Source organism: Podarcis vaucheri, assembly GCF_965113315.1.
Source record: "Podarcis vaucheri genome assembly, chromosome: 7".
NCBI lineage: Eukaryota > Metazoa > Chordata > Lepidosauria > Squamata > Lacertidae > Podarcis > Podarcis vaucheri.
Genome location: NC_138765.1, coordinates 12,309,835 through 12,322,737, shown reverse-complemented (window position 1 = coordinate 12,322,737; position 12,903 = coordinate 12,309,835). Strand labels below are relative to the sequence as shown.

Sequence of the window (12,903 nt, the reverse complement as noted above, 5' to 3'; positions counted from 1 at the left end):
CAATTCTTCGGCGATCAGCCTTCTTTATGGTCCAGCTCTCACTTCCATACATCACTACTGGGAAAACCATGGCTTTTACTATAAGGACCTTTGTTGGCAAGGTGATGTCTCTGCTTTTTAAGATGTTGTCTAGGTTTGCCATTGCCTTTCTCCCAAGGAGCAGGCGTCTTTTAATTTCGTGACTGCTGTCACCATCTGCACTGATCATGGAGCCCAAGAAAGTAAAATCTCTCACTGCCTCCATTTCTTCCCCTTCTATTTGCCAGGAGGTGATGGGCCCAGTGGCCATGATCTTCGTTTTTTTGATGTTGAGCTTCAGACCATATTTTGCGCTCTCCTCTTTCACCCTCATTAAAAGGTTCTTTAATTCCTCTTCACTTTCTGCCATCAAGGTTGTGTCATCTGCATATCTGAGGTTGTTGATATTTCTTCCGGCAATCTTAATTCCGGCTTGGGATTCATCGAGAACTCCCAGAAGTGCAAGCTGGATTTAGAAGAGGCAGAGCAACCAGAGACCAAATTGCAAACATGCGCTGGATTATGGAGAAAGCTAGAGAGTTCCAGAAAGACATCTACTTCTGCTTCATTGACTATGCAAAAGCCTTTGACTGTGTTGACCACAGCAAACTATGGCAAGCTCTTAAAGAAATGGGAGTGCCTGATCACCTCATCTGTCTCCTGAGAAATCTCTATGTGGGACAAGAAGCTACAGTTAGAACTGGATATGGAACAACATATAATAGTACTATCCTATTTCCTTTTTACAACACCAACATATTGGTGAACTTCCCTTATACATTTTGGCGAGTTTTGCCGGGGTGTGGTGCCATCGATAAAGCATCTCCATGGTATTTTCCCTCAAATTATAACATGAGGTAAATTTAATGTCTTGCTGCCATAGCATTCCCCACTGTTCCATATTAATATTGTTACCAAAGTCCTGCACCCATTTTATCACAGATGTTTTAACCTGCTCCTCTTTCACTTCCCACTCTAAAAGATGTTCATACATTCTTGATATATATTTTCCCTTGTTGTATATTAACTCTTTTTCAAACGCGGAAGTTTATTTGGCAAGACCTTCTCTTTTATCTGTGCTCAGTTTTTGGTTTAGTTGGAATTACTGTAGCCAACCAGACAGGTGATGTTTAATATCCTCATATTTTTTTAGGATTGGCATTTCTTTGTTTGGTTCTAATAACATCCTGTAATTGGGCTAGTCTCCCTTCATGCTTTTCCTTTTGACTGCTATCGCTTCTACTGGTGACGTCCACAAAGATATATTGGGTTCCAAAATTCCTCTGTATTTACTCCACATTTTATAGAGTGATCTTCTTACTTCATGGCCCAAGAAACTTTGTGTACTTTCACCTTTTCATATATCAGATAGGCATGCCACCCAAACCAGTTGTCGTGCCCCTCAAGATCTAATACATTTGTATCTTTTAGTGTAATCCATTTCTTTAACCAAACTAGCCAGCTGCGGCATGGTATAATTCTAAATCCGGTAATCCAAATCCACCTCTTTCTCTTTTATCTATTAATACCTGGTGTTTGATTCTCAGCTTATTGCCATTCCAGACAAATCTGGCTAGCTCCTTTTTCCATTCCTTAAAACATTTCATTCCTCCCAAAATCGGAAGTGTTTGGGAAAAAAAAAAGGTTGTGCTGCTTTTTCCATTGGGTTGCCATACATCCGACGCCATTTTTACACCTGGAAACCAGGACATGTCAGGAATTTTCCCGACGTATGACAAGCCTAGATTGAAGCTACGACCCATGTGCTTTGCTTTCCCCGCCTTTTTTTCAGAACAGGAGCAAGCAGTTGTAATGACTGAAGCACTCTCCGATAGGAGGGTCTTCTGTCTTTAATAGTTAGGTAGAAGGAAAAGCTTCAGCAGGTGCAAGGCTGCTCAAGCCTGCGGCATCACGAAGTGACCATCTGGACCAGCTGAAATTCCTCTCCATCAGACAACTCTTAAAGGCACATATTTCCAGAAGCGTGAGATGGAAACCTTTAGCATTATCTCAACAGGCCACTGGGTGCCATTGTAGCTCCACCGAAATTAATGGACCTAAGTTAGTCATCCCCATTAATTTCAGTGGGTGTGCTCTGAGTAGCTGTACTCATGGGTTATAGTGAAGCAGCTTCGATTTTTGGACCTGGAATTTTCTAGGGACCTGAGCCAGGCTGGTAATATCTATACAGGATTCCTGCATTGAATTCTTAAAGCTAATGGTTCTTCCAGAGAGATGGGAGTGTAGCTAGAGTAGTGCCAGGGAGAAGCTCAGAGGGAATAGGGACTGATACAGGTGAGTTCTGGGTTATGAGACTATTGATATTGTTTATCTCCCTGGCTTCTTCCAAGGAGCCTAAACCACATTTTATCATTACAACAACTTTGTTAGGTAGGTTTCACTGAGAAGTAAACTAGGTGTTACAACTAGCTTTGCTCCCAAACACCCAGTGAGTTATAAGTCAGAGCAGAATTCATACTTCTGCCAGACAGTATCTTGATCAGAGTTTTTGTAAATATGCTCCACAACCTTGTTTTGTCAATAAGAACTTTCATTTCCTTTCTGAAATTGCCACTGGCCTGTGAAATGACGTATTGTCAGCCCGCACAACACAACATTTAACCTGAAGCTTCAGAATGGGGAAAGGTTTTCTGCAGAATGTGTGCAGGGGCACAGAAGCCGCCACCAAAAATTTTATCTTAAGGAGAAATCCAGAGAGTAGGTTTGGCACTGCAATGTACAAACTGAACCATTGTGGAGAAGCAGCGCTGGCATCGGTGCCAATTTCATAGTGAGTAGTTGCCCAAAATCAGTGCCAGTGGCAGAGGTGGCAGGGCAGGCAGAGTAAGGTAAAGGTAAGGGACCCCTGACCATTAGGTCCAGTCGCAGACAACTCTGGGGTTGTGGCGCTCATCTTGCTTTATTGGCCAAGGGAGCCGGCATGCAGCTTCTGGGTCATGTGGCCAGCATGACGAAGCCACTACTGGTGAACCAGAGCAGCGCACAGAAACACCATTTACCTTCCCACCGGAATGGTACCTATTTATCTACTTGCACTTAGTGCTTTCGAACTGCTAGGTTGGCAGGAGCAGGGACCGAGCAATGGGAACTCACCCCGTCGTGGGGATTCGAACCACTGACCTTCTGATTGGCAAGCCCTAGGCTCTGTGGTTTAACCCACAGCGCCACCCGTGGCAGGGCAGGCAGTGTAAATCAATACAAACAAAGACACTTAATGCAATAATACCTGGGGTGCATATTTTTCTTTGTATACTTGTAGTTTTACCTGGGATTGCAAGAGAGTGATAAAATAGTTAGGGATGCTGTGGGGTTTCTGGATCAAACACTCTCCTGCTTGCTGTCTTCTAGGGCCTCGACCAGCCTCTTTCCTGAACATGACAGAAGGCGTCAAAAATAAGATCATCACAGCTGAGGGTTTCCTGCTACTCATCTGTGCCATTGGTCCTGGTCTTTTTTTGCTCTTCAGGGTGAGCTGTCATTTCCCTCTGACTATTCTTTGTACGCATGGTGACAGACAGGGAGAGCATGGTGCATAATGAATCTGTCAGCCTACAGTTTCCAGTCACCAGATCTTGTTCTGCTTTTTTTCTATTTTTAAAGAGTAGATTGTTACCCCAAAGGGGCAAACTGTCCTTTTATCAGCATGTACACCAGCAACAGGCACAACATCTAGATAATTGCCTAATACAAGAGTTTTCCCCCAAATGGCACTTCACTGGAATCACATGGGTCAAGGGTATTGTCTGAGAACAATAATTGGATGGCTCTGAAATACAAAATGATGTTTGCTGTGTTCCTTTAGTAAAAGATGTTTGTGATGTGTTTATCACATTAATATCCCACTTCTCCACTGTCATGGAACTTAAGGAAGCACACAGAAGGGTCTCAGGTAGGTTCCCATCCAAGCACTGACAAGAACAAGATGGCTGTGTCATGTGTGATGGCTTATGAATGCTCTCCGCAAGAAATGCCTCTGCTCACTCAGAGATACATATATACATCCTTTATTTTACATATGTACAAGCAGCACACATAATCATGCATCCGAATCCTCTGGGTCAGATTCTCGGAGTGACTTACATCTGCTCCTTTTCCAGCAGAAGAGGCGAGGCATTCTCATTTGATGTCTCTGCCTCCTCCTCTTTAACACTCTCCTTTCCTGAGCAGATGGAACCGGCACTGCCTCGCCCTCCGTGCCAGAGCTTCCTGTGCAGTGTTGAGGCTCTGCTCCAACATCAGAGAGCCTTCCCTCTTCCTGAGTTTCCCTCCTTTCCTCCATTGCCACTTCCTGCCCCCCTTCCTCTACTGGTCTCTCCTCTTCCCCTTTGTTCTCCGTCATTTCCATGATATCATGCACCTTTAGACTATGTCCTGGCCCCTGGTACTTATCTGAAACTTGTTGTTTTAGCTACACAGCTAACTGAAGACTAGTTCACATAAGCTAGAATTGTCCATCTACAAATGCTGTGTGAAGTACAACTAGGAATTTGGTGAAATGGCCTCTTTATTTCTCTGTCACACACAGCTACCCAGGATGTAGGGTTTCACCTATGCACCCCAATCACGCATGACAGAAAGTTCATGCAACTACTTTTCCATATGGCCAGACAGAATGTCGTAACATGTGTTCAGTTTTATCTTCTGCTGATCAGCTGAGGACCAGTTTTTGTTTGTATGAAATGGCCCTTAAACTAAAATTGATTTAATTGTTATGCTCTTCTGTGATCAACTCTTTAGTTACCATTAACTGTGACCAATGTATTGAGAACCTGTGAAATCTAAGCAGTAAATGGCTACCAAGATTATGAGCCTCTCAATACTGGTAATTGTCATTTAGCAAGAAGTGGTGATCAACAATTCGCTATAACTCACCTCTCACTTCCTCAGAGAATCCCAACTGTGAATGGGGGAAGGACAGTTAAACTGGTTTAGGGTTATATCCACAACATACTTAAAAAAAATAAAGCCATTATTGTACCATTTTAACAGTCATGGCTTCCCTCAAAGAATCCTGGGAACTGTAGTTTGTTAAGGGTGCTGGGAATTGCAGCTCTGTGAGGGGTCTCCTAACAACTCTTGGCACACTTAACTACAGTTCCCATGAGTGTTTGGGAGAAGCCATGGCTGTTAAAGTGACAGAAGAGTGCTTTAAATGTGTGGTGTGTGTGTGTGTGGCCTGAGTTTGTGGCCTAAAAGCATGTAAAATGCACCGAAAACTGATGCAGCTAAGCAAAGAACCATCTCCAATTTGGTGGAGCCCAGGAAGCCCAGGCACTTGAAGGAAAAGCACATAGAGACTATGTCTCCATTATCTCATTCTTATGTTTGCACACTTAGAGGGCAGATGAACAGACAGCATCACTGAGGAGCAGCTCCAGAGAATGGCATTGGGCTCACTACTGGGCTGTGGGCTTTGGCAGGCCCAGTGATGCCTACCCGATGTACCACATTTGTTTTCATAGTGTTTTCCTTCTCTTCTCTTCTCTTCTCTTCTCTCTCTCTCTCTCTCTCTCTCTCTCTCTTTGCAGAAGAGATGGGAAAACGAGCGCCTTTTACAAGCCAAGAAGAAGGCTTATGAAGAGGAGAACATATATGTGGTAATTCTGGGAGACTTCTGTACATGGGCGTGGGGGGGGCACTGCCCCCCCCATAAATAAACATGTTAAGAAAAATCCTGGCTACGCCCGTGCTTCTGTGCAGCAGAATGTGGGAAAATTCCAAAGCTGAAGGAGATAGACACCATGGTGTATTCATATGATACTGGAAATAGGAAGCCCAGCCAGTATTCTTGTTATCGGAAAAATCCGAGGGCTCCCTTGGACAAAACAAAGACACCAACCAGGATAACTTGGAGCAAAACAGCAGCCTGTAGGCTTGGCCTTTATTGAACTGTTGCAACAGGGTGTTCCCCTCACTTGCAAAAGAGAGGAAAGACAAAGAAAAATAGTGTGCAAGGTCTTATAAAAACTTTTGAAATTCCCCTCCTCTAGGTCAAGCCCACCCCCAGAAACATCATGCATACATTACAGAAAGGAGGGGTTGAGGGAGGAGTTGTGGTGGTAACCTGAGTGTCCTGTCACCTGGCTGGTTCCTCCTTTCCCCCTCCCATGAGTCACTTCCAGGAGACAAAGAGGAGTTGGCAGTTTCCTGCCCCAGAGGGAAGATCTGATCATTGTCCTTTGTTTCAGTCCATGCTGAATCCACTCCCATATGCAAGTTCTTTGTGATCTTGATTGTCTTCTGTCTGGGATCATCAGGGTTGGCATAGCAACTGGGCAGGGCTCCTGTGGATGTGCTGGGATGGTGAAGGGATTATGGCTGACCAGAACCAAGCCACACCCCTGGTCACCCCCCTTTGATAGTCCTTGTCATATGGAGTAAAATAAAAATGGAACAGTGCAAATCCAATGTATGGTTGATTTTTCTATGAATTTTATAACAGAAATGTGGTGTATGTAGTGTGTGAGTGTGTGTGAAGTTTCCATGCACTGCTCTGGTTTGCCAGAAGCGGATTAGTCATGCTGGCCACGTCCCGGAAGCTGTACACTGGCTCCCTCGGCCAATAAAGCGAGATGAGCGCCGCAACTCCAGAGTCTGCCACAACTGATGATGCCTTCCTGGAACAGATGGCCAAGCATGCAAAAGGAAGGGAGATAGTAGTAATGGGGGACTTCAATTACCCAGATATTTGTTGGACGTCAAACTCAGCCAAGAGCATAAGGTCAAACAGATTCCTCACTGGCCTTGCAGACAACTTCATTGTCCAGAAAGTGGGAGAAGCAACAAGAGGAACAGCCATTTTAGATCTGGTCCTAACCAATGTTGATGACCTGGTTAGTGGGGTAGAAGTGGAAGGATCATTAGGCGCGAGTGATCATGCTCTTCTGAAGTTTACTATACAGCGGAAAGGAGTAGCCAAGCATACTAGGACTCAATTTCTTGACTTTAAGAAAGCCGACTTCATAAAACTTAGGGAAGTGCTGGGTGAGATCCCATGGACAACAATACTAAAAGGAAAGGGAGTTCATGATGGCTGGGAGTTTGTTAAGAGGGAGATACTAAAAGCACAACGTCAGGCAATACCAATGAGACGGAAACATGGAAGGTGCCTAAAGAAGCCAGGGTGGCTATCTAAAGAACTTTTAACTGAATTAAGATTAAAAAAGGATGTGTACAAAAAATGGAAAAGGGGGGAAACCACCAAAGAGGAATTCAAACAAATAGCCAGCACGTGTAGACACAAAGTCAGAAAAGCTAAAGCACAGAATGAACTCAGGCTTGCTAGAGAGGTTAAAAGCAACAAAAAAGGCTTTTATGGGTATGTTTGTAGCAAAAGGAAGAACAAAGAAACAATGGGGTCACTCAGAGGAGAAGATGGTGAAATGCAAACAGGGGACACAGAAAGGGCTGAACTACTCAATGCCTTCTTTGCCTCAGTCTTCTCCGATAAAGAAAACAATGCCCGACCTGAAGAATTTGGAGCAAATGATTCAGCAAAGGAAACACAGCCCAGAATAACTAAGGAGATAGTACAAGAATATTTGGCTAGTTTAGATGTATTCAAGTCTCCAGGGCCAGATGAACTGCATCCAAGAGTATTAAAAGAACTGGCAGATGTGATCTCAGAACCACTGGCAGTCATCTTTGAGAATTCCTGGAGAACAGGCGAAGTCCCGGCAGACTGGAGGAGGGCAAATGTTGTCCCTATTTTCAAAAAGGGGAAAAGAGAGGACCCAAATAATTACCGCCCAGTCAGTCTGACATCAATAGCAGGGAAGATTCTGGAGCAGATCATTAAGCAAACAGTCTGTGAGCACCTAGAAAGGAATGCTGTGATCACCAATAGTCAGCATGGATTTCTGAAAAATAAGTCATGTCAGACTAACCTGATCTCGTTTTTTGACAGAATTACAAGCCTGGTAGATGAAGGGAACACAGTGGATGTAGCCTACCTTGATTTCAGCAAGGCATTTGACAAGGTGCCCCATGATATTCTTGTAAAGAAGCTGGTAAAATGCGGTCTTGACTATGCTACCACTCAGTGGATTTGTAACTGGCTGGCTGACCGAACCCAAAGGGTGCTCATCAATGGTTCCTCTTCATCCTGGAAAAGAGTGACTAGTGGGGTGCCACAGGGTTCTGTCTTGGGCCCGGTCTTATTCAACATCTTTATCAACGACTTGGATGATGGACTCAAGGGCATCCTGATCAAATTTGCAGATGACACCAAACTGGGAGGGGTGGCTAACACCCCAGAGGACAGGATCACACTTCAAAACGACCTTGACAGATTAGAAAACTGGGCAAAAATAAACAAGATGAATTTTAACAGGGAGAAATGTAAAGTAGTGCACTTGGGCAAAAAAAATGAGAGGCACAAATACAAGATGGGGGACACCTGGCTTGAGAGCAGTACATGTGAAAAGGATCTAGGAGTCTTGGTTGACCACAAACTTGACATGAGCCAACAGTGTGACGCGGCGGCTAAAAAAGCCAATGCAATTCTGGGCTGCATCAATAGGAGTATAGCATCTAGATCAAGGGAAGTAATAGTGCCACTGTATTCTGCTCTGGTCAGACCACACCTGGAGTACTGTGTCCAGTTCTGGGCACCACAATTCAAGAAGGACACTGACAAACTGGAACGTGTCCAGAGGAGGGCAACCAAAATGGTCAAAGGCCTGGAAACGATGCCTTATGAGGAACGGCTAAGGGAGCTGGGCATGTTTAGCCTGGAGAAGAGGAGGTTAAGGGGTGATATGATAGCCATGTTCAAATATATAAAAGGATGTCACATAGAGGAGGGAGAAAGGTTGTTTTCTGCTGCTCCGGAGAAGCGGACACGGAGCAATGGATCCAAACTACAAGAAAGAAGATTCCACCTAAACATTAGGAAGAACTTCCTGACAGTAAGAGCTGTTCGACAGTGGAATTTGCTGCCAAGGAGTGTGGTGGAGTCTCCTACTTTGGAGGTCTTTAAGCAGAGGCTTGACAACCATATGTCAGGAGTGCTCTGATGGTGTTTCCTGCTTGGCAGGGGGTTGGACTCGATGGCCCTTGTGGTCTCTTCCAACTCTATGATTCTATGATTCTATGATTCTATGATTCTAACTGGACCTAATGGTCAGGGGTCCCTTTAAACTTGTTTAGGGTTGCAGCCAAAGGGTTGTATCAAGTTATACCTAGTGACAGAAAGTCCTCCTGGCTGGAGCAACACCCCATGTGTCCACTCTGGGCAAACTGGAAATGTTGTATTTGACTGCTACAGTGATGTCACATCCCACAAAGCAGACACTTTGAAATGAATGCACCGAAATTTGTAATGTCCATTGTTTTTAAATGCACCCTAAAACTCAATGCATCTTCAGAATAATAGTAAAGGTAAAGGGGCTCCTGACCATTAGGTCCAGTCGTGGCCGACTCTGGGGTTATGGCGCTCATCTCACTTTATTGGCCGAGGGAGCGGGCGTACAGCTTCTGGGTCATGTGGCCAGAATGACTAAGCCACTTCTGGCGAACCAGAGCAGCGCACGGAAACGCCTTTTACCTCCCCACCTATTTATCTACTTGCACTTTGACGTGCTCACGAACTGGCAGGATCAGGGACTGAGCAACGGGCGCCCACTCCATTGTGGGGATTCGAACCGCCGAACATCTGATTAGCAAGTCCTAGGCTCCGTGGTTTAACCCACAGCGCCACCCGCTGTGAACCCCTTTTTGTGATTTTATATCAGTATTCATACTTATAGACTTATCTTTCAGAGATTGACCTTTTTTGGTTTTCCCTTCCTAGGGACTGAATCTGGATGACTGTTCCATGTACGAGGACATTTCACGGGGGCTGCAGGCCACCTACCAGGACATAGGGAACGTGAAAGTGATTGATCTGCAGCTGGAGAAGCCAGAGAAACCGTGATAGAAAAGGACTTCACTTTGCATTCAGTTTCCAGGCACATAGTATAAACAGCCCCTTTTGAATCCTGAATATTCTTCCTCACTTCATCCTGCTGAGGAGAATTGAGGGCAGGGGTGGAAGGATTCTATATTCTCCTCTCTCCAGGATACTCACACTTGTATAACTATGTCAGGTTTACAATAAGAAGGCTGAGAAGAAATTATTGATTCCTCTTTGTGAAAGATCTGGCTTTGTGAAAGATTTGGCAGGAGGGTAAACAACACAAGTTTCCTGGCATTTTCATTTTCCAGACAAAATATTCTGACAAGTACTAACTTTATTTTCACTTGACATCTTCCTAGTCACTTTTCCATTCTTGGTCTTGTTGGGAAGAGATGCTTCCCTCCCCTTTTCTAGGAAAATTTGTTCCAAGATGTAAAGAACACGTCAGTGATATTCACCAAATGGTGCACAACTGAGAAGCTTATAGGATTAATTCATTTAGAACTTGTGCCTGCTCCTACTTTCCCTTCTGAAATTGGGATTTAAGAGAGACCTATTTATAGTGCAGCTGATTTGGAAGCGTGCTCATTGTGTTCAGTTCAAATGTATATTTTTCCCCCATTGTTGAATGCTGAAGGAAATTGGGCTATAGGTTTGCAGCAAAATCCAGCTGTATATGGTGCTGATTGGACAATGCTTCAAGACACACATGAACAAGAAAGAAATAGTACATAGACTGCCTCAATCACAAGATAGGAGAAAAAAACTGAGAGCTTATCCAATATTTGCTTTGGTAGAAGCCAGGAAAAGGCTGAAATCATATCATGGGTGAAAAACCTATGCAACTTTTGTTTCAATATTATATTTGTCTTCATCTTTGATCTGCTACTTGTATGCTTTCCCACTCTTGTATAGGAAAAAGTTGTAACATTGTTAATATTGTAGGGTTTTGGTTTTTTTGATAGATTGCACTATGAACCTCCCTTGCTTTCTTCAAAGACCAAAGGAGAGCTGGAGAGAGCTAGACTTGGGCTAAAAGTAATAGGGTTAACCAATGTGATACTCTCCAAATGTTTAGAACTATGATTCCCATTATCCCCTACTATTATCTATGTTGGCTGGATTGATTGGAGTTATAGTCCAAAAACATATGGAGGACACTATATTGAGTATCTCTCTCTTAGAAGAACCAATGAGTTTTAGGTTTTCATGGTGACAATGAAAAAAATAACCAGACATTTCACAGTGTTTGGTTATTTCCCTAAATAGGCGTCTGACCCTCTCTTCTTACCATGACATACGAAGCTCTGGTTGTGCATTACAGAAGATTGCCAAAGGTGGGTGAGTCGAAGCAATGATAAGGGAAATGGGTAGTTGACCCCATTAATACTCTTGATCCAAGCCCTAGCATGGGAGACGGTTTGTAATCCTATTTCGATTTAATGACAGACTAAATTTCCTTATTTTTTCAAGTTTTGGCATCTGGGATGTTAATAAAATAAATGTTTCACTATTATGAAATGAGATTGTTTTGAAACAACATGTTTCATTTATTTTGAAAATGTCCTACTTGCTTTATATTCAAAACAACATCAAAGTGATATATTCTATTATTCACTTAGGAGAACAACTTATTTCTAACCCTAACCTCATGATAACAGGGTCAGTTTGGATCAGTGCTTTTGTAATACCGAGCAGTACAGGAAAGTCAGGCCTGTCTTGATGCTTGTCTGATCAGATGCAATACAGTACACATTTTCACACCACAGGTGGCCAGGTGGCCAGCTTTGCACAAGGAAACATGCATTGGCTATCTTCATGATGGATAGTTTTATATACAGTACTTCAGCCAGTGCTCTTTCCTACAACCCATATGCCTTGTAGCCTAAACCTTAATGCACCATCTGTGCCTGGGAACAATTTGTTTTTTGTCTGGTACCATTTCTGGTGAAACACAGTATGTCTTTTAAATTATTCTAAAAAGTGTCTGTATTATCCTTACAAAACCAGAGCAATTCACAACCATGGGCAGGCAACAGAGTTGGTGGCACAGACTGTTCAGATAATACTCTATAGGGCCTTTTAGCAGTTCTCTCTACCCTTAAGCAGTGTTAGCTCCCTTCAGCAGCACTCACCATCTAGAGCAGGGGTAGGCAACCTAAGGTCCACAGGCCAGATGCAGCCCAATCGCCTTCTTAATCCAGCCCGCGGACGGTCCGGGAATCAGCGTATTTTTACATGAATAGAATGTGTCCTTTTATTTAAAATGCATCTCTGGGTTATTTGTAGGGCCTGCCTGGTGTTTTTACATGAGTAGAATGTGTGATTTTATTTAAAATGCATCTCTGAGTTATTTGTGGGGCATAGGAATTTGTTCATATCTCCCCAAAAAATATAGTCCGGCCCACTACATGGTCTGAGGGAAGGTGGACCGGCCCACAGCTGAAAAAGGTTGCTGACCCCTGATCTAGGTGTACTATAAGGTCACCATGTGAAGATATGCTTGCAAAGGGATGGGGATTCATGAAGGCTTTCCACCCTGTCCATTTTATGCATGAACGACCTATGCAAGTGTTATCATTATGGCATGGAACATCAATATGCTATATCTATTGCATCTCTCTCAGTCACCTTAAAAGAATGATATGAATCAGCCCTTACTACACATAACATACACAAAGAGCCTGTGATCCTCATTTCATTTACTTAGAAGGCCTAATAAAGTCAATAAGACTTCCAAGGTAAAGCTGTTTAGGATGGAGTGGCTGTCTTCAGGATCAGGAAGGGTAAATGTTTGTGATACTGCACCGTGAGTGGGGGCTCAACACTTTCCCCATGTCATTTGTCCTAAACCAAATTGCATCCCTAGAGCTAGTTGCCTTGTGGAGCAACACATACGGATATTACCACCGTATATGTATGGGTTTGCCTTGAAGATAAATAGCATCAGCAGGGAAGCAGGCAGT

At 43.6% G+C, this 12,903-nt stretch overlaps 1 protein-coding gene across 1 annotated transcript; it reads left to right on the top strand.

The window, feature by feature from the left end:
• The first annotated feature begins 3,382 nt into the window (after positions 1–3,382).
• Positions 3,383–11,418, top strand: LOC309537753 (B-cell antigen receptor complex-associated protein alpha chain-like). Its single transcript, XM_082232753.1, has 3 exons — positions 3,383–3,506; positions 5,568–5,636; positions 9,833–11,418. Exons 1-3 carry the CDS (start codon positions 3,414–3,416, stop codon positions 9,953–9,955), a joined length of 285 nt encoding a protein of 94 aa, XP_082088879.1. The 5' UTR covers positions 3,383–3,413; the 3' UTR covers positions 9,956–11,418.
• Positions 11,419–12,903: the final 1,485 nt, after the last annotated feature.